Source organism: Puma concolor, chromosome C2 (assembly GCF_028749965.1).
Source record: "Puma concolor isolate L17-30 chromosome C2, mPumCon1.1.hap2, whole genome shotgun sequence".
NCBI lineage: Eukaryota > Metazoa > Chordata > Mammalia > Carnivora > Felidae > Puma > Puma concolor.
This window is the reverse complement of record NC_141675.1, coordinates 18,602,927-18,624,910: the sequence shown is the minus strand read 5'-3', so window position 1 is coordinate 18,624,910 and position 21,984 is coordinate 18,602,927. Positions and strand designations below refer to the sequence as shown.

The window sequence follows — 21,984 nt, the reverse complement described above, 5'->3', positions numbered from 1 at the left end:
TAATTGTCTTTCTCAGTCTGACTTATTTCACTTGGTGTAATACCCCCTAGGTCCATCTGTGTTGCCACAGATGGCAAGATTGCATTCTTTTTTATGGCCGAGTAATATTCCGGGGTGTGTGTGTGTGTGTGTGTGTGTGTGTGTGTGTGTGTGTATACATACACACACACTCTTTTATATATATACCACTTCTTTATCCGTTCATCTGTCAGTGGACACTTAGGTTCTTTCTGTGTCTTGGCTGTTGTAAATAATGCTTCAGTAAACATTGGGGTGCATGTATCTTTTCAAATTAGTGCTTTCTTTTTCTCTGGTAAATACCCAGAAGGGGGGGAATTACTGGATAATTGAGTATTTCTAATTTTTGAGGAACCTCCATACTGTTTTCCACAGCGGTCACACCAGTGTACATTCTCACTTACAGTGCAGAAGAGTTTCCTTTTCTACAGCCTTGCCAACACTTGTTATTTCTTGTCTTTTTGATGATAGACATTTGACTGGGGTGAGGTTGTATCTCATTGTGCTTTTGATTTGCATTTCCCTGATGATGAGTGATACTGAGCATCTTTTCATGTCTCTGTTAGCCCATGTCTCCGTCTTTGGAGAAATATCTATTCAGGTCCTCTGCTCATTTTCAAATCAGATTATTAATTTTTTTGGTATTGATTTGTATGCATTCGTAAGTAATTTGGCTATTAACCCCTTTGGATAATCATTTGCAAATGTCTTCTCATTCTGTAGTTTGCCTTTTCATTTTGATAGTTTCCTTCGCTGTGTAGAAGCTTTGTATTTTGGTGTAGTTATATATATATATATATATATATATATATATATATATACACATACATACATATATATTTTTTATTATTTATTTTTATTAATTTTTGCGTTTGTTTCCTTTGCCTGGGGAGACATATCCAGAAAAATGTTGCTAAGGCTGACGTCCAAGAGATTACTGCCTATGTTTTCTTTGAGGAGTTTTATGGTTTGTTTCTGATCCTTACAGTTAGGTCTTTAATCCATTTTGAGTTTATTTTTGTGTATGGTGTAAGAAAGTGGTCCAGTTTCATTCTTTTGCATGTAGCTGTCCAGTTTTCCCAACACCATTTATTGACAAGACTTTCTTTCCCCATTGAATATGCTTGCCTCCTTTGTTGTAGATTAATTCACCCGTGGGTTTATTTCGGGGTTCTCTATTCTGTTCCATTGATCTATGTGTATATTTTTGTCCCAGTACCATATTGTTTTTGTTACTACAGCTTTGGAATATAGTTTGAAATCTGGGACTATGATACCTCCAGCTTTGTTCTTCTTTCTCAAGATTGCTTTGGCTATCCACAATCTTTTGTGTTTCCATACAAATTTTAGGATTATTTGTTTTAGCTCTGTGAAAAATACTCTTGATATGTTGATAGGGATTGCATTGAATCTGTATATTGCTTTGGGTAGTATAGGCATTTTAGCAGTATTCTTCCAGTCCAGGAGCATTGTGTGTTTTTCTATTTGTGTCATCTTCAATTTCTTTCATCAGTGTCTTATAGTTTTCAGAGTATAGGTCTTTTCACCTCATCGGTTAAATTTATTCCTGATATTTCATTATTTTTGGTGTAATTGTAAAAGAGATTTTTTCCTAAGTTCTTTTTCTGCTACTTCATTATTAGTGTATAGACGTGCAATAGATTTTTATGTATTTACTAATTTTGTATCCTGCAGCTTTACTAAATTCATTTATTCTGTTACGGTTTTTTTGGTGGAGTCCGTAGGGTATTGTATATGTAGTATTATGCCATCTGTGGGTAGTCCGTTTTACTTCTTTCTTAACAATTGGATTCTTTTTATTTCTTTTTCTTCTCTAATTTCTGTGGCGAGGACTTTAGTACTATGTTGAATAAAATGGTGAGAGTGGATATCGAGACCCTCATCTTTTTCCTGATCTTAGAGAAAAAGCTTTCAGTTGTTCACCATTCAGTATGATGTTAGGTTTGTCACACGTGGCCTTTATTATGTTGAAATATGTTTGCTTTCATTTTTAGTTGCTAAAAGTTCCTCTCCCCCCCCCCCCCATTCTATTGAGGTATAATTATAACATTGTATTCGTTTAAGGTGTAGAACATAATGATTTATGTATATATTGCATAATGACTTTACCACAATAAATTTAGTTAACATCTATCACCAGACATTGAATTTGTGTGTGTGTCAAGAGAACTTTTAAGATCTACTCTGGTAGCAGCTTTCAAATATGTGATACAGTGTTAACTGTTGCCACCATGCTGTGTATTACGTCCCCGGAACTTATTTATCTTACACCTGGAAGTTTGTACCTTTTGGCCACCTTCACCCACCCCCCTCCATCCCACTTCACCCCCACCTCCTTTTCTTTTCTGAATACTGTTTTGTTTTGGCCATATTCTTGTTTCATTAGTGCAGTATCTTCTGTCTCTCTGGATATTAGTAATTCAGTTTATTTTAAAATCTTCTTTGTAATTTGTTTAATTGACTGTCTTGTAGTTTGTTTTGATCTTTGCTGTTTTAGAGAAGAACCATGTTTCTTGGTTATCTGTTACATAGGGGGCCTTTAATATAAGTTTATTGAGGTCTTTCCTCTGAGCTGTTAACATTCCCCAAAGGAGACTGACTGCCTAGAGGGTGAAGGCCAGGCTTTGTTCTGGGCGCTGAGGAAGAAAACTGGGGATCTTATTGTTGGGCATGCGTAAGCTCATTGTCAGTACAGCACCTCTGCCCTCATCCATATTAATGTCCCCTGGTTCAGAGACCCCAGTTTTAAACCTCTCCAGAAAATAAACCCCAGTCTGGCAGGATTTCTATTGCTGTGTAACAACCCGCCACAACTTTAGCAGTTCAAAACAATACCCACATTTAGAATGTACAGTTCACATGGGCTAGGAGTTGGGGTACAGCTTAGACCTCTGTTCAGCGTCTTTTCAGGGCCAAAGTGAAGGAACCAGCTAGCCTGCGTGCTCATCTGTCGCTCAGGGTTCTCTTCTGAGCTAATGTAGTTGTGACATAGAGTTCCTTTCCCTGCAGCTGTAGGACTGAAGTCAGTTGCTCTTAGGGGCCCTGGCAGTTCTCTGGCCCTTTCCACGGGCAATGTGTATCATAGCTGCTTGCTCCCTTCTCTCTCTCTGTGGTCAGCTACGACTGAGTCTTCTAGAACATAACATTTTACAAAAAACGTAACCTGATTCAGGGAGTGGGGTCCTGTCAACTTTGCCTTTTTCTGTTGGTGAGAAGCAAGTTACAGCTTCCGCCCACGCTCACGTGGAGATGATTTAGGGGGGAGATCATCATGCTGCCCATCCAGAAATTCTGCCTGTCACACAGGGTCTTGGAATTGGACTTTTCACCCGTCCTTATTTTAGAACCTTCCCCTTCCTGATTCTCAACTTCCACAGCACCGGAAATTCCTGTCTTTGGGAGGGTTATATGGTGTATCTGGCTTGATTTTGGCTTTCTTCACAACCAGTTTATGACTCGGTGTCTTCAGTGTGTTGGATGTTGTGTCCTTTAACCATTTGCTCATTTGCCTCCTAGCTTCTGAACTCGTGTTGATATTGTCTCCTTTCCTTTTCTTCTCATCTTTGTAGGTTTATGCCTTAAAGAAAATATCTTCAATGTCATGTCAGAGTTTGCAGAAGGAGTAAAAAAAAAAAAAGTTGGCATATGTATTCAATCTGTCATGTTTATGTATGTGTTTGGAGATAGTTGTCTTTCCCCTCTGGTCCAATACTTAAATCAGGGTTGGGTTTTGTTGTTGTTGTTGTTGTTGTTGTTCTAAGAAGGGGGAAAAATCAGAGATTAAAGTTTCCCCATTTACTTCATTATTCGTATCCTCTTTTTTAACCTCATTTTCCAAGCATGTCTGTGGGCTCTTAGCCACATTTTGTACCCCTCAGTCAGACTCCTCACCTGAGGCTTGGAACAACTGCCCCCTCCTCTCTTCATCAGAACTTTTCTTGCCTTTTGGCTTTTCCCATAAAACATACCCTGAATAGGTGTATACCTTAGCTGTTCTTGGCGAGCGTTTTTCATGTTTTACAAGCCAGAATGATAGCTGGTCAGTGGCCACTGGAGAAGGTCATGTGTGTCTGCTTACCAGTGCTAGGAGTAGACTTGCTAGACTTGGGCAGCTGGGAGATGTCACATGGGAGTGCTCCACCTTGGGCCTCTTTAGCAGCTGCTGCAGCACCTAGCTTTGTTAAAACCGCTGTCTCCACTCCTCAGCTAGAAGGGTGTGTGTAGACAGCAGGACGGAGATTTGGTGAGGAGATTTAGCAGGGAACAAGGAGCCAGAGCAGACCCTCCCCTCCAAGCGTAGCCTGCATTTGACACACAGGGCATAGCCTCCCTCATTCACACTCTCAGCCCTTTGCAAATACAAACAGCCTTCTCTTTTCTCTCCTGGCCAGCTGGGGCCAAGAAAGAAGGCAGTGACTCTCCAAGTGCAGTAAATAGCTCTCCTCACCTCCTGACCCTGTGATTTCCTGGTGGTTCTGAGCTGTAGATCCTGCGATGGAGAGGGAGGGAACCAAGAGGTTGCAGAGGCCTCGGCTTCACAGAGCATTGAGCAGTGGGTGATATTGTATCCTCAGGCAGGGGTTGACCTCCATTTCAGTGCAGGTCATTTCAGTGATGGCTGGACCTCCCAGTGCCACTGTGGACTAGAACGGAATGGAGTGGAGTGGACCACGGTGACTTATTAGCTGGGGAAGTTGGTGTCCTGTTTTATACCTCCTTTTTAGCCTGTTTTTTTTCTCTTAGCAAACACTTGGTATTCGGTGGATACATCTGCCGAGTAGGCTATCAGATCCCTCTGCCTTGTTTTGAAAAATATTTGTATGCTGTTGTTGGAGTAAACGAGCCCCTTTTTTAAAAAGTTTGTTCTTTTTTTAATCGTGTTTCTTGTTCTTTTCGCAGTTTAAGAGCATAACATTTGGGCTCTTATTCAGTTGAACTGATGCTTGTTTCCCAAAACCCATCTTTGGTTTTCATTAAGCTTGGGGTTCTCATCATTTTTGCAGTTATCACATTATAATTAAATCCCCTCTCTTCCACACTAAGTCGTACTCTGTGTGGTATGTATTTTCAGTTAATTCATTTCTACAAAAAGAACTGAATCAATTTTTAAGAAGTTTCAATAACACCTCTTAGCGGGTCACAAGATTTTCTTGTTCCTGTTTAATCCCAGCTTCCATCCAAATGTAAAAGAGAAATGGAATAATGAGGTGGGAAAGGCGGAATAGTAAATGTGATTAAACAAAATTGGTGGGGAGTCCAAAGGCAGATAATATTATTGGAAGCTCTATGGATGTATTGGAAAAAAATCTCACTATAGGAAAGCCTGGATTGTATTGGCTAGAAGTGTGATTTCCTAGCTTTAGGACTTCGTACAAACATATCACAACCTCCTGAATGTTTCCTCATCTTTAAAATTGAAATATTGTTACCTCTCCTGATATAAAGGATTTGGGTAAAGATTAAAAAATTCATTTGTTTAAAAAAAATTGTTTTTTTGATGTTTATCTATCTTTGAGACAGAGGGAGACAGCACGAGTGGGGGAGGGGCAGAGAGAGAGGGAGACACAGAATCCGAAGCCGGCTTCAGGCTCTGAGCTGTCAGCACAGAGCCTGATGTGGGGCTTGAACCCATGAACCGTGAGATCATGACCTGAGCCGGACGCTCAACTAACTGAGCCACCCAGGCACCCCTAAAAAATTCATTTATGAAACAACTATTAAAAATGATTTATTTCTCTGGGGTGCCTCAGTGGCTCAGTCGGTTAAGCATCCAACTTCAGTTCAGGGGCATGATCTCGCCGTTCACAAGTTTGAGCCCTGTGCAGGACTCTGCTGACAGCTCAGAGCCTGGAGCTTGCTTCGGATTCTCTGTCTCCCTCTCTCTGCCCTTCCCCCACTCACACTCTGTCTCTGTCTCTCAAAAATGAATAAATGTTATAAAAAAAATAAAAAAGATTGATTTCTCTGCAAATTTCTCTGCTTTATCTACTTTTTTAAAAAGTTTATTTTGAGGGGCGCCTGGGTGGCTCAGTCGGTTGGGCGGCTGACTTTGGCTCAGGTCATGATCTCGCGGTCCGTGAGTTCGAGCCCCGCGTCGGGCTCTGTGCTGACCGCTCAAGAGCCTGGAGCCTGTTTCAGATTCTGTGTCTCCCTCTCTCTGACCTTCCCCCATTCATGCTCTGTCTCTCTCTGTCTCAAAAATAAATAAACGTTTTAAAAAAAAAAAAAAGTTTATTTTGAGAGAGAGAGGAGGTGAGTGTGCGCACAAGTGGAGGAAGAGTAGAGAGAGAGGAAATCCTAAGCAGACTCCATGCTGTCATCATGGGGCTGGAACTCACGAACCATGAGATCATGACCTGAGCTGAAATCAAGAGTTGGATGCTTAAACTGACGTGAGTCACCCAGGCACCCCTGCTTTATCTACTTTTAAGGCACAATTTACCTACAGTTAAATTCACCCACTTCAAATCTTTTCATGTTTTAACTATTAGATAAATTGACAATTAGATATCTAGACTATTTAGATAAATTGAACAGATCATCTTAGCAAACAGTTGGTATTCTGTCTGCTGAGTAGGCTTTCAGATCCCTCTGCCTTGTTTGTATGCTGTCGTTGGAGTAAACTTGAGCCCCCTTGATTTACACTGTTGGAGGATTTGCAGTCTCTTCCTGGATTCAGTCTGTCTCTCAGCACCATATCTGGGAGCATGGTAGAAAAGGAGGTTAGGAAAGAGAATCTGAATTGAAGAGAGACGGGAGGAAGTGGCAGGACAGGGCGATAGTCAGTAGAAGCTTTTATATGGTAGTAGGGCCCAAACTGTCCTTTAATGTGGCCACAGGACACCTTAAACCCCATATAGTTACTAGTGGCTTTCACAGGGCTGTAAGTTGGGGACGGGAGCAGTATTGCATTGTATACTATTGTATGGTTGTACCACAGTTTAACCTATCTCCTATTGATAATTTAGCTCATTGCAGAGATTTTTGCATTATACGTAAGGTTCTTATAAATATCCTTATAGCCTTGTGCAAGTGTCTACTTATTTCTTTGGAGTAAGTTTTGAGAAGCAGAATTTCTGTGTCAAAGGGTATTTATATTTATATGTTTTATATTTGAATACATTATACCTAATCACAGTCTAGGATTACTAATTTACTCTCCCACCAGCAGTGGAAGAGAATGCCTATTTCATCACACAGTTAGACACCAAAGATTTTCAGTCTTTTACGTTTTTGCCAGTCTGATAGGTAAATGTGCCTCTGTGTTTAATTTGCATTTCTTTGAGTCTGAGTAAGATTGAGAATTTGCTAACTGGCCATACAAGTTTCTTTTGAGGAATGCCCAAGTCCTTTATCTATTATTGTTAGTCTGTTTAAAGTTTTTTCATAGTCAAGATATTGACCTTTAATCATGTACTGCAGTTGTCTTTTCTCTACCCTTTTGTAATCTCTTTGTCTTCCTCCTACAGATTTTCAGTTTTTATGTAATCATATCTGTTCATCTTTTCCTTTGTGTGTGTTTCACTTCAGTGGTGTCTCAGCTTTGCTTTCCCCAGAAGGAGACCCTTAAGTTGAGAATTCTAATACAAGTAGGTTTTTAGTGGTATAAGGAACAGAAGTAGTGATGGGAAATAAAACAAGGTAGGAAAGACTGTCAGTAAAGGATGCCGTTTATTAAGCCAGGTTCCCACAGTGAAAGTTGCCTAAGGTGAACTCTGGGGAACTGGATAAAGCCCTTGCCTCAGAATTGTCCCACCCCACCATCAGCGGTTGGTTGAAGGCTCTTCTTGGGGAGTGTTCCCATTCTTTATTGCTGCCTTACAGAACGCCCTAAACTAAGTGGTGTAAAATAGCAACCACCATTTATCATAACCTCTGGTATATTTGAGGGCTGACTAGGGCTGGGCTCTCATGCATTTACACAGGCTGGGCCTGGAATTATCTGAAAGCTTCTTTACTCACATTTCTGGTACCTTGGGTGGAGAAGACTTAAATGACTAAGGGCTAGAACACCTGGGGCTTCTCATTCATCTCTCACTTTTCATTTAGTCTTTCCACATGGTCTCTCCTATATAGGTAGTCTTCAGGGTAGTCTGACTTCTTACATGGTATTTAGGGTTTCCAAGGTGTGGGGACTTGGGGGGGCAGGGTGATGAATAGCTTCTAGTTCCTGTTTAAAACTTTGTTTTGTTTTTTAATATCTGATGGGAATAAGAGTAGAACACTTTTTAAAATCGTTGGCTAGTTATGCTAATATTGTTTTAAAATAACCTGCCCAGCCATTCTCAAACCTTTTTTGTTTCAGGACCCCATCGTGTACTCTTAAAAATGATGGGCGCCTAAGAGCTTTTGTTGATAGTGTTAATTATTATGGATTTTTACTGTATTCAAAATGAAAGCTGAAACATTAAAAAGATTTATAATTTGGGGCACCTGGGTGGCTCAGTTGGTCGAGCGTCCAACTCGATTTTGACTCTGGTCATGATTCAGGGTCGTGGGATTGAGCCCCACATCGGGCTATATGCACTGAGCGTGGATCCTGCTTGGGATTCTCTCTCCCCACCCCACCCCTCTCCCCCGCTAGCAGGCTCTCTCTAAAATATATATTTCATTTTAAAATAACAAAAACAAGGGTGCCTGGGTGGTTCAGTCGATTAAGCGTCCAACTCTTGATTTTGGCTCAGGTCCTGATCTCACACTTAGTGGGTTCCAGCATCAGGCTCTGCACAAACAGCACCAAGCCTGCTTGGGATATTCATTCATTCATTCATTCATTCATTCATTCATTCATTCATTCTGTCTCTCCCTCCCTCCCTCCCTGCCCCTTGCACACGGCACTCACTGGCTCTCTCAAAATAAACTTAAAAAAAAAATAAGCATGTTAACATATTTTTTAATGAAAATAGCTTGTTTTCCAAAACTAAAACACTTAGAAGAGTGGCACTATTTCACATATTTGCATATTGCTCTAATGTCTGACTTAAGACAGCTGGATTTTCTTATCTGCTTCTGCATTATCTGCTCTCATATCTCATATAGTCTCAAGAAAACTTCACAGTACAAATGTGAGAGAAAGAGTTAAAAAGGCAAGTACTGTTTAGAATTATGAAAATAGTTTTGACCTATGGGCTTGCTGAAAGGGTCTTAGAATTGCTGATGTCACCTTTCCTGGATGTGAATACCAGCTCTAGCACAAAACGTCTTTATTCTCCAAATCCATGTGAGTTCTGTACTGAGGGAAGTTGTAGGGAGCTGAACCTAGGATGAGAGACCCTTGCTTGGGGTGTCTACTCAAATCCCTGGAAGGACGATGCAGCTTGAGGACAAAGAATCTGTAAAATTGCTAGAATTGAGAGATTGGCAGGGAGGTTCCAAGCTGATTGGGCAGTGCAAGAAGGTGTTCTGAGATGCCCTCATAAACAGGTTAACCATATAACATCCAAATTGGAATATTTTTAGGAGCAAAATGGGGCAGTAAAAAAACCTTAATTTTTTGTATTAAATAAAAGCTTTATCAAATAACAAAATAGGGAATTCGTACCACATATTAAATGACCCCAAAAATCACCGCAGCAAGGTAATGCAAGCAGCTTTCTCTGCTCTATGGCAAGATGTTGAACCTCTGTTTCTTGTGCATTTACTTTTGTCACTTCTCACCTTTCTGCCTAACCACACACACCACCCTCTGCTTGCCTCACCTGCAGTCTGAGCTTGGTAGCAGTTGCAGTATGGAGGCTGTGCAGGTGAGTGTGAGTGACTAGGAAACCTTCGATGGTCATTTCATGGTCAAAGACACGTTCTAGAATCATCTTAGAATTGAGTTAAAACCTGATAAATTCATTTTTGAGAATTTTGGTATCCCTTAAATAGCTTTCCTTGGGACACTGTTGCTTTTGAGAATCAGCACTAAATGTGTGCAGTGTTTATTTAAGTGTTACCACCTGTACCATATTCCCTCCAAAAGTCTACACAAGAGATTCTGTTTTCCCCCATTACTCACTTACCACAGTACAACCAACGATCATTCCAATAGAAGAGTTGGTTGTGCTTTGTAGGCCCTGTGAACTGATTAGTGTAAGAACCAGACACTAATAATTGATTTCTATTTACTCATTTAGATACCAGTTTTATATTCACTAATATAAGCATTGTGCTAAAAAATCAGGACTCTACCGCTTGACTCTAAGGCAGATAACCTGCTCTGGATTATTTTAGTGGCAGTAGAGGAGTAATCACCGTAGCCTTACACTTGACTCTATTCCGACCCTGTTTTTCTAACTTCTCTGGGGAAAGAGCAAATTAGAATTGTTCTTAGGGGATGCCTGGGTGGCTCAGTCAGTTAAGCATCCAACTCTTGATCTCAGCTCAGGTCTTAATTCCAGGGTCATGAGTTCAAGCCTCATATTGGGCTCCGTGCTGGGTGTGAAGCCTACTTTAAAAAAAAAAAAAAAAAAAAGGAATTGTTCTTAAGCTTGTGTAGCTTCTGTATAACCTAATATAGGAAAAATAATTTTTGAGACAAAAGATACCGATCTCTTAGTTAATTCTCTCTAATCATTTCTATGGGCCTTTCTCTACCCTTCCCTGCCCCTGTTTCTTTTAGGCCCTTGACATTTGACTAGTTTGCATTTCACTTGCTTGGTACCTTACCCCCCACTTGTATATCTTGTGTATCAATAGTCCAGAAGTTAAAGTGGGATTCTTAGCTTAGTTACCAAACACTCTCATTACTCAGCCATCCCTCCTTACTAGTAAGGACCCATTGATGTCCAGTTTTCTAGGCCTGCTGTTTCACTATCCCTATTGTTGTCTCTTGAAAGTAGTTTTCATTTTAAAATTGTGTCCTTACTCTGTGCACATCTAATTTTTTTTTTAAAAGATTGGATTGTAGATTTCCAGAAGGCTGGATTATTTTCTAAAGCAACAACATATAAGGTAAAACTACAATTGAATGGCTAGCTGAGTAAGAGCTTTTGTGGTGTTTTGTTATTTTACCTAATTGGAAACACTGTTGTGTAATTCTAAACAGTGGTACATATTTTGGCCAGCTAATTAAATAATGTTAATTACTGGGGCGCCTGAGTGGCTCAGTCGGTTAAGCATCTGACGTTGGCTCAGGTCATGATCTCACGGTTTGTGAGTTCGAGCCCCACGTCAGGCTCTGGGCTGACTGCTCAGAGCCTAGAGCCTGCTTCAGATTCTGTGTGTCTCCTTCTGTCTCCTTCTCCACTGATTGCACTCTGTCTCTCGCATTGTCTCAAAAATAAACATTAAAAACAAATTTAAAAAGTAAAAAAAATAGTCCCATACAGTATGTGTAGAAAATTACTGTTCTCTAGAGACTTTAAATCTGATCTAAGAGAGATGATATATCCACATGGCTGTAGCAGTTTGTGTAAAATACCTACAACTATGTTCTTTCTGGTTTGGAACACATTTCAAAAATGCACTCTAGGTCTTCCATAGGCCGAAAATCAGCCTTGTGTTTCTTGAAAAGTTGCATCAAATCCCTTTGAAGGTATACCCCCTTTCTTCTGGAGGAAGACAGCACACACCACTTCCTTAATGTTGTTATAATACGATTTGGGGGGACTTTGTGGGAATGCCACTGTTGTGAACACGGATCATGTTTTAGGTCTAGAGTGTCTGAGCCACTTTTCCTCCCATTTGTAGGGAAATGTAACCCCCTAATTTGGGCCCACTCTGTTCCAAAGTAACTGTTTAGATACACTGGATACCACTGATGTGAATTCTTAAGTAGGCACCAGCTGTTTTGGGGAGTCCTTTAGGTTGGCCCTTGAACTGTAAGTGCTTTCCACAGAATGGCGACTACCTCCCCAGCAGTACCACCTTGTAGGAGGAGGCCTCTCTTTGTTATTAGAGTGGCTGACTCACTTTTCAGTAGCCGTGTCACTTCACCAAGCCATGTAACTAATCTGTTAGTCACCTTACTGGGGTTTTCTGATTTTTCAAGTTGCTCCTGCTACTCACTTCTAGGTGACAGATGGCTACTGTTTTCTGAAGGGATGGGAGGACAAGAAGCTTTTTACTTTTTATAAAATGTCCTCTCTATGTGCTGTGTAGATGTCATGGTGAAGACAGCTTTCGTTCCCTGGAGAGCGTGTCTGTTGGGTGATGATTGTGGGAGAGGAGGATTCCTTCAGGTAGATTGCAGCATTCATACTATTTTCTCATACTCTCTTTGAATTTATTAGCAGAATAAATTAAGAATGGATTTTGAATAGTATGTTGTAGGGAATATAGATTTGATTGTGGATCTCTTCCTATAAGCATTTCCTAAGTTCTCTGGTTATTGTTTTTATAGTCTTAACACAACTAAGCATTACCAGGGTTGATACTTGTATCTGACTGCAAAGAATTATAGGCAGTGAAGGAGAGAGCTAGATAATGTAAATGGTAATTTAAATCTAGAAGTTAAAAGGTAGAGTTGGTATTCATTTGCCACTTAATGTCTTCTATAGCTAGCTTTGCAAATTCTGATGTATTAGGTGGGGGGGGGGGGGGAGTCTAAGTCTACTTTTCTAACAAACTTCCAGAGGATGCTGATGTTATTTTTATTCTGTCCAGGGACCATACTTTGAGTAACAAGAGTATAGAACAGTTAGGGCATATGCAAATGTAACTTTTAATAACAATAACCCTGTCTATTGAATGTTTTTTCTGTACCAGGCACAGAGCAGTAAAAGAAAGATAAGAGGATTGGCACTAGATAGAGTCTGACAACAGGGATTCAAACTGTGAAGCTCTCTTACCTTTACTAGCTCAACCAACCTTGAGCCAATTTCTCTAAGGCAGAATTCTCATCCTTGGAATTAATGACATTTTGGGGTTGAGGGAATTCTTTGGTGTAGAAGGCTGTCTGGTACTTTGGGTAATGTTTACTTAGCAGCACTCCTGGCCTCGACCCCCTAGGTACCAGTAGCACGCTCCCTCCGAGTTGTGACATCTAAAAAGATCTCCAGACATTGCCAAATGTCTCCCTGGGGGACAAAATCATCCTCTATTGAGAACTGCTCTAAAATTGTAAGGCTACAATTATAATGTGTGAATTGCGGGGATTTTAGGCTATTAATACACCTTCTATAAGCAACCGGTTTGCTTTATTGTGAAGCTTCTACAAAGACAAGACATGGACTAGCCAATCAACTGTATTTGCCAGTGCTTTATTTTTAGGAAGCATTCATTAGTCATTGTACCGTGGGAAACTATCAGAGATGACTTGGGATTTTTAGGTGGGTAGAATGAGCTTCTAACTGAATTCATCATGAGTTCCTACTTTTTTTGAAATATGCTGGCACGTTTGCTAACTTGTCCCATTTTCACTTACTTCATGCTGTTGCTATTCAAATGTTTGTAGTGTACTTCTTATCTTTTCATCTTCCCAACCTCTTACTCTCAACGTTTCCCCCAGGATATGAGAGCAGATAACCAAGGTTTTTAGAATTAAGCCTAAAATAAGACCTGAATTATGGCTTCTGTGTTTGTAAACAAGGGTCATCTCTCCCAATAATAATGTGAAAAACTGATCAGATAGAAATATAATCTTTAAAAGCACTGATTATAATTTCACCTTGCTTCCAGGATGTTCTTTAAAAATTGAAATGCATCTTCAGTTGCTGTTGAAATGGAAGAGCAGTAGTCTATATAGTAAGTTAGTATTGAGGATGGGAATGGGGGAGGACTTAAAAAACATGATTTTAAAACAAAACAAGGGGAGCTTGGGTGGCTCAGTTAGTTAAGCCTCTGACTCTTGATTTCAGGTCAGGTCATAATTTCATGGTCTTGAGATTGAGCCCCGCCATTAGGCTTTGCCTTCGGTGTGGAGTCTGCTTGGGATTCTGTCCTTGCCCCTTCCCCACTCTCTCTCTCAAAATAAATACACATCAAAGAAAAAAAAAATGAAGCTTAAACATTAGCTTATGTGATTAAGTCAGTCCAGAGAGCACATCAAATTATACATAAGACTGCTCTAATGACATTTTTTTCTAATTGGGTTTATTTTTTAAGGTTAAATGGCTTGTATTGATTGATTCCATTTTATGCTGTTCAAATTCTGTTAAATTACCAATTTAGTCTTTATAAGGCACAAGAACTATGATCTGTAGCTGCCTTGTCCCATGGTCACTAGAGGGAACATGGGTTTCAAGGATCAAGGGAAAGGCCAGTGGAGATGAGAGTCCTTGTCATTGAGTTACTTACTCAAGGGGTATGGTGCCCATCAGTCAGCAGGCACCTGTACTGTCACAAGAGTGTTATGATTCATGACAATCCCTGCCACTAACGTGAATGTGTCTGATGTCAGAAACCATTACAGAAATAAGAAAATACTGTGTCAAGAGTAGAAATGACTATTTTTCTTTTTTTAAAGTAAGCTCTATACCCAATATGGAGCTTGAACTCACAACCCTGAGATCAAGGGTCGTGAGCTCTACCGACTGAGCCAGCCAGGCACCCCGATTATATTCCTCAAAATGTTTGCAACAGCTCTATTTATTTTGACTAGAAGGAAAAAAGACTGAATCAAGGGCAGAATTTTTTTTCTTTTTGCCTCATATAAAAGTGTTTTTGTTACAAATGAACATTAATTTTCTAACAATCTGAAAGGCATGGTCTCCTTTCACCTTCTCAGTCTCAGCCTCATACCAAGATTCTAATCACAGTTACGTTGCAGCATGTTCAGACAGGGACCTGTATTTTTTGTTTCCATCTCACCTTAATTTCAACTCCATCTTTCTAATTACTTAAATTGATTAATAATTTAAATCACATGCCATTCTCAAGGGCAGTTCAACCAGTGTTAGAAACTGAAGTCCTATTTCTTATTGTGGAACTAAATAGTATCTTATAAGGGTGGGGACACAAGGTTGATAAAAGAATATACTGACCTGAGGGTAAAGCTAGTTAGTCATTTTATAGAGAAAAGGGTGGGGTGCTGGAACAGACCTTTCCCTGTACACGTGTCTCACACATTCTCTTGCTCCCAGTTCTCCTTCACAGTGGCCCTCTGAGAGTTGTAAACCACTCTCTCTACTGTAGGTCTCTCTACCCACCTTCCAGACCAGCAGGTCTAACTTTCCAAGTGAGAACCTGGAAGGGAAAAAAAAAGGCAAAGGCCTTGCAGGCCCCTGTAATTTTTGTTTCATTCTATGGTTAATAAAATGCTTATGACAAAAAGTTACATGAATGCCTCCAGTAACAGCTTTAAAGTAAGTATCTAAGGTGTTTATTAGGCAGCAATGCTTCGTCCTTCCAGTGGATGCTCAGATCCTTCACTAGACCCACCAAGTCCCCTGGTTGAGGACCTAGAGGTTAGGGATCCATACTTGTTTAGTCTTCTCCAGGGTTCCTGTTGCATGCTTTACCATTTTATGGTATAAGTAAATATGGGGAAAGGGATAAATTAACATCTCAACTGTAATATTTAGAGAACCTGATTATAGAATTTTATATACTGAAATGCAAATTGAGTAACTTGTCATTGGATACATGGTCATTCTTGTGCTCCTCCCACTCAACATGGTTTATAATGTAAAAAGTACTGCAATCCATCGGACTCCTTTTAGGGTAAGATTATGGAAATAGAGCAAGGAACAAGAACCCCCGTCAGTGGGTCAGAAATGAAACTTTGCGCTTAAAATGGTCATCAGAAATTACTAGCTATGAACAAAAACAACTAATATTTCACTAATTTAATTCTGTGTGCTGAAAAGTGTTTCTTTTTAAAGTATCATTTACATTTTTTATGATGTATTGAGGAGAGGGTTGAGAATTGAGGAATTTCTTGTTTATCCACGGCCTAAGTAGGCTTAGAATGGTTTAAACATTCTTTATCATTCCATTTACTTGACCTAAGGCTGATGGGTTTGTTGCAGTCCAGAATCAGACTGTCTGAAAGACACTTCTGTTTGGTGGAGGGAATCCACACATTAAAACAAAAAGGAAGAGAAGAGGTCATCTTTTTTCCTTAAATATCCTCTAAAATTTGGATGGTGCCATACTATCTGCTTACCTTTTGATGTATTATTTCACAGTGCTGGTCCCAAAGGCGATAACATCTATGAATGGAGATCAACCATTCTAGGGCCTCCAGGATCCGTGTATGAGGGGGGTGTATTCTTCCTTGATATCACTTTTACACCTGAATACCCCTTCAAGCCTCCAAAGGTAAGAATTTCCTGATTTATATTCAGATTTACATATTCCCATGAGAAACTATTGAAGTGTTTAAAATTGAGTTTTAATCACAAGAGATTTCTCTTGTCTCTTAATGAATCTCTAAGTACATTAGGATGGACACAAGACACTGCAGGGGTGGGGGGGCAGCTTCGCCACTTGGCAGAGACCATTTCTAGAAGTATGTGCTTCGTTTTGATGGTGCTTAAAATCCTGCTGTTTATAGTGACATAGCAACTCAGAATTAATCCCGTTTTCCACTCAACAGAAAAGAAGTTACTGTCAAAGTATCCATGTTTCTCGTCCTTTTTTGGTCTCGTCACATTCTTAATCTCCAGGCTTCAGTTTTCTCATCTAGGATCCTATCTCCCGTGACACTCTATAATCTATGATTCTCATTTACTAAATGATAATTTTTACTTTGGAATTAGGAAACAAAAAAAAAGCAATCCAGGCTCCCATGGCTTGTGTTGATTTGTCTACTGCTGGCTCCTCACCTGTTGAGACTCCATTATAGTGAATTCTGTGACCTAGGTAGACAGGATATCTGCAGGATATAATGTAAAAGTCAGAAAAAGCAGAAGTAAATCTCATCTTCAGTTTTCTTAACAGCCTTTACAGCTAAGAATTTTGTTTATGTTCCCACTATGTTGTCCCTCAGTTTGAATTTATTATACAAAGCTTACTTTGAGGCCACGTAGTACTACCAGCTAACACAAGAGGTCAGCAAACAGCTATTTCAAACTTGAAAAGTTAGGAGAATATTTAAAACACTGAAACTGCTAAAGATGAATTTGAAAAATATTGAAATTACCTTTTTGTTGAGTAACTTTTGACCTGTGATTGTTATCAGTGAACACTCTAATCTCAGATTTATTAGTCTTTTAATGTATCTCCTCAGCTTTAAACTCTTTATTCATCTTTTTAAAAACTAAATGTCTGTTTCTTTAAAAGATTTTTAATTAGGGCCACTCAACTGACAAAGTAATTTAGTAAAAATTTTCATTCTTTGCTGTTTAAATTTTAACACGCTTTTATTTTTTAGGTCACATTTCGGACAAGAATCTATCACTGTAATATTAACAGCCAAGGAGTTATTTGCTTGGACATATTAAAAGATAATTGGAGTCCAGCACTAACCATTTCTAAAGTTCTTCTTTCTATCTGCTCCCTTCTTACAGACTGTAATCCTGGTAAGGTTAATAATTATTTTTTTATTGTTTTTCTTCCTCACCTGAAAAATACTTGTTTTTGATAAAGTTTAAAGAGCTTTCAAGGGACAAAAACTGATCTTTTTTCAAAAAATGTTTAATGTTTATTTATTTTTGAGAGAGACAGCATGAGCAGGGGAGGGGCAGAGAGAGAGGGAGACACTGAATCCAAAGTAGGCTGTCAGCATATAACCCCATGCGGGGCTCGAACTCACAAACTGTGAGAGCCCAAGCCAAAATCAGAAGCTTAACCTGCTGAGCCACTCAGGCGCCCCTGATTTGTTTTTTCAAAGAAAGTTTTAATCAAGAGAAGTTCAGTCTAGGAGCGCCTGGGTGGTTCAGTTGGTTAGGCCGCCGACTTCAGCTCAGGTCATGATCTCACGGTTTGTGAGTTCGAGCCCCGTGTCGGGTTCTGTGCTTACAGCTCAGAGCCTGGAGCCTGCTTTGGATTCTGTGTCTCTCCCTCTCTCTGTCCCCTCCCCTGCTCACACTCTGTGCATCTCCTGTCTCTCAATAATAAATAAACGTTAAAAAAAATTAAAAAAAAAGTTCAGTCTAATAGTGGAAAAAGGCAACCCTTCTATGCTGTAGGAATGAGGCATTTTAAAATTAAGATTTATATAAGTTTGCCCTTGGTTTTCACATTTTTCATACAGTTCTCTTAAACTACATACTTTTAAATGTTGAGTCACCTGCCTCACCTCTCCTGTGCCTTTTGGTTCACTGAGTTCACTTGCTCCATAGCTGGTGTTCAATTTTGAAAGTGAGTTTGCTTAAATAATTCTTATCAGACTGATTTGGGTGGGTGGGGGGAGGGGCTTAATTTCCTTTTATTAAAGATTCTATTTAGGTTTCAGAGCAACATTACACTTACTTGTTGAGGTCCAGGTTGTGACCTGGCACCCTGGTTTTTTCCGGGTAACTAGTGTTACACTGCAACAGCCCAGAGGACCACAGTATTGCCCTGAAGGAATAGTCATGTGAACACACCTGGATGTTCGTCTTAGCCTTGAACTTTCCAGTTTTTATTGACCTTCCCCTAACACATAAGAGCAAAAGCACTTCCAATTAGGTGGTGATTGTTGGGAGAAAAATACAATGAACTAAGAAGGTAAAGCCACACTGGTACTAAAAGCCTGAGCATTCTGTTTTGTTAAGAAGTCCCCTCCCCCCGCTCCACCCCCACAATAACGGCTTTTAGAAGAAGTACCCAGGATGATGGAATGGCATTTCAAAACTGTGTATTTGTTTCCAAGCTGTCACTAATTTATTTGCTAAATTTTAAAACTTTCTTTCCCTTTCTCCAAAGTAATCTACATTCTTTTCTTCCAGCTGACCCTTTGGTGGGAAGTATTGCCACTCAGTATATGACCAACAGAGCAGAACATGACAGAATGGCCAGACAGTGGACCAAGAGATACGCTACATAAATTGGGTCTTCACAATTCTTACATTATTTGTCTGTCACAGAGAGAGCTGCTTATGATTTTGAAGGGGTGGGGGAGGGTGGGAGTTGGTAAAGAGTAGGGTATTTCTATAACAGATATTATTCAGTCTTATTTCCTAAGATTTTGTTGTAACTTAAGGTATCTTGCTACAGTAGACAGAATTGGTAATAGCAACTTCTAAAACTGTCATTAGTTCTGCAATATTAGCTGAAATGTAGTACAGAGAATAGACATTTGGGTTCAGTTGCTTGTAGTCTGTAAATTTAAAATAGCTTAATTTTGTACAGGTTATACACATGGCCATTTATGTAAAGTCCTTCCAAGACTACACATTTTTTGTTCAAAAAAATTGGAATTTGTTTTTCCTTCTTGGGAGGGAACATCGATATTTAACAGTTTTTAGAGACTGTCATCTCATATATATAAAATGGATATGTGGCTATAAGACACCATATAGGAAATGAGTAGTTATGTATTTTATTTTATATACCAATCTACTTTATTGTGACAAGATGAGAGGTTTGAATCACGACTTGTGAAAACCTGTAGTAAAATACCTTAAGCTGTTAACTGTAAGGTGTGGAATAGGAGTTGCTCAGTGGATTGGTTATATGTTGTGGACTGCTTAAGTCTGCATTTGTTACTGTGCTAATAAACAATATTAAAACCACCACCTAACACTGCTGTATTCATTTACTTTATCTTGTCTGTTTGTGGTTTGCAGACTTTTTAAGTTTGTTTATCTCGAAGAGGGGTAGGGGTGGGAGAGAGAATCCCAAGCAGGCTCCATGTTGTCAGAGCAGCACCCAAAGTGGTGCTTAATCTCAAGGACTGTGAGATCACGATTTGAGCCAAGATCAAGAGTCGGACGCTTAACCAACTGAGCTACTCAGGCACCCCACGCAGATTCAAGAGCTTTGCTACTAAACAACCTACAAGGAACGCCGCAGACTGCATCATTACCAAGGACCTAGGTTAGGATTGGTATGCTGTCAGCCTTGCGAGATAGATTTTTGCGTGGGAAGGGGGGTGGTGTTTTAGAAAAGGTTAATTGAACCCCCCCATCTTTTGAAGATGGATCCTCATGGCTAACTTAATGCAGCTCCCTTAGAGGGCAGTTTGGTACCGAAGTGTACATACATCCAGCAGTTGTTTCTCTGCATCTACTGCAGAGAAATGCTATTTTTAAGTCATTGTAAAAGTATCCATCTATGTAAAAATACATAGGAAAACGAGAAAATCAGCCTTACTGGGAAAGAAAACAGGCAATGACTAAACCATTATCTGAATAATTTTTTGGCAAAAAAAAAAAAAAAAAACACATTTGTGATAAGGAATTTTAACTAAGTAGTAGCAACACTAGCTGATTTACAAGTTTTGTATCTTTTATATGCAGTTCTTGGCTTGAACTCACAGAAATGAACCAACTGACTTTAAATTCACTGAGCCCAGCCTTAGAAGTATTCCACTTAAGAAGTTACAGTTCATGGGTATCTGGCTGGCTGTAGAGCATGAGACTTGATCTTGGGGTCTTCGGCTTGTGAGTTCAAGCCCCACAGTGGGGATAGAGTTTTGTTTTTTTTTTTTAAGTTACAGTTTACTAGATGTGTTAATGCTGAACAGCTTATTTCATATTTTACATTTTTTTTTGTTTTTGTTTTTTAAGTTTACTTTGAGAGAGAGAAGAACAAGGGAGCATGGGAGGGGCAGAAAGAGAAGGAAAGGGAATTCCAAGCAGGCTCTGCGCTGCCAGGGTGGAACCCCACGCAGGGCTTGAACTCAAAAACCATGACATCATGACCTGAGCCAAAGTCAAGAGTTGGACCCTCAACCCACTGAACCACTCAGGTGCCCCTCATATTTTACATTGAAATCAAATAGCTGCTTTCCCAGTCAAAACAATCAATAGCTTGCTTCCTACTTTTAAAATATTGCCAACTTGCAAAATACAGTTAGTCCCAATGCTCGGATATTGCCAGAATTTTCAAAGAATAACACAGCACACATTCAGCTATCTAACCAGAAGACTACCTGCAGTCCAATATTTTTATGATACATTCTATTCCACATGACTAAGTAAGTATCCAGGGCATGACTGCAGAAGGGACAGCATTACTTGTGGAAAATGGAAGCTTGAGTGTCCTTAAGTGCTTATTAGCAGTTTTCTAAAGAAAGAGCAAACACTTTAAACATACTTACACCACTCCCTACCTCAGGTCATGCTAAACATATAATTTGAACAAAGCTAAATCACAGGTAGGTTTTGTTCCATTTAGCAAAGTCTCCACAAGATAAGATTTAGTTTAACACCCAAGTTTACTGTTTGATCTAAAAATGTCATTTTATATTTCTAGACATTAGAAGATTAATGACCTTAAAAACAAAGTTCTGTTTGAGCTAAGAAGTGTGCATAAAGTTACACAGAAAAATGGCTTCTGAAACAAGTTAGGGGTAGCGGAGCTACTCCTATCTGCATACTACCCAAACTTTATTTTTCTACTGTTTTGACAAGTGCAACAAAAATATAAATACAAAGGTGCTAATTTCAGGGACAAGTTTCAAGCAATGACAATGCAAATATTTCCTATCAGACAATAAACTTAGTCCAAATGATTTAATTATAACCTAAAGTGCATTAAATTAATTCCTTAAAGGTTGCCTAAGAGCCAAAGGTAGATAAATGGCCTATTTTAAATATGTTCACAAACACTTAAAGGCAATCACTATCCAACAATTGTAGCATTATTGATTTTTAGTTCTCAGAGCTAGAGTTCCCTTTGTTTTTCCTCCCAGGCAAAGGAAAGCTTGATTTGCTCTGGGGCTGGGAAAGTTTGCTGGCTAACAGAGTGAATGGTTCAATCAGGGTTTTCCGATCCGTAACCGTTACCTCCCACAGTCGCACTTTCTCACTTCTTGCCCATTGCTGTGCCACCTCAGCATCTACTTGTCTCTGCTCAGAAAGGTCGATTTTGTTTCCTAACACAACAATCGCTACCTGAAAGGAAAATATTAAGATTACACTTTGCCAACATGTGTTGCCAGACAAAAGAGAGAAATCAAGAAAACTCCCACTGAACAGAATGCTTCTTCAA

General features: G+C 39.5%; 2 protein-coding genes across 7 annotated transcripts in view; one reads left to right on the top strand and one right to left on the bottom strand.

Annotated features, from left to right (window-relative positions):
- The window catches only part of LOC112849581 (ubiquitin-conjugating enzyme E2 E1), a 72,469-nt gene extending 52,899 nt beyond the window's left edge, over positions 1 to 19,570 (top strand). For both annotated transcript variants that reach the window (XM_086676267.1, XM_086676266.1), the window contains 3 exons: positions 16,092 to 16,224; positions 17,279 to 17,426; positions 18,777 to 19,570. In XM_086676267.1, coding sequence (XP_086532393.1) covers positions 16,092 to 16,224; positions 17,279 to 17,426; positions 18,777 to 18,874 — 379 coding nt within the window. In that variant the 3' untranslated portion in view covers positions 18,875 to 19,570. The remainder of the gene's footprint in view (positions 1 to 16,091; positions 16,225 to 17,278; positions 17,427 to 18,776) is intronic.
- Positions 14,953 to 21,984, bottom strand: part of NKIRAS1 (NFKB inhibitor interacting Ras like 1) — a 50,984-nt gene continuing 43,952 nt past the window's right edge. For 3 of the 5 annotated variants that reach the window (XM_086676269.1, XM_025913905.2, XM_086676271.1), the window contains one exon: positions 21,190 to 21,887. In XM_086676269.1, the coding sequence (XP_086532395.1) occupies positions 21,645 to 21,887 (243 nt within the window). In that variant the 3' untranslated portion in view covers positions 21,190 to 21,644. Of the gene's footprint in view, positions 15,148 to 17,985; positions 18,484 to 21,189; positions 21,888 to 21,984 lie in introns of those variants that run through there. The other 2 variants (XM_086676270.1, XM_086676272.1) reach the window with 2 other exon arrangements.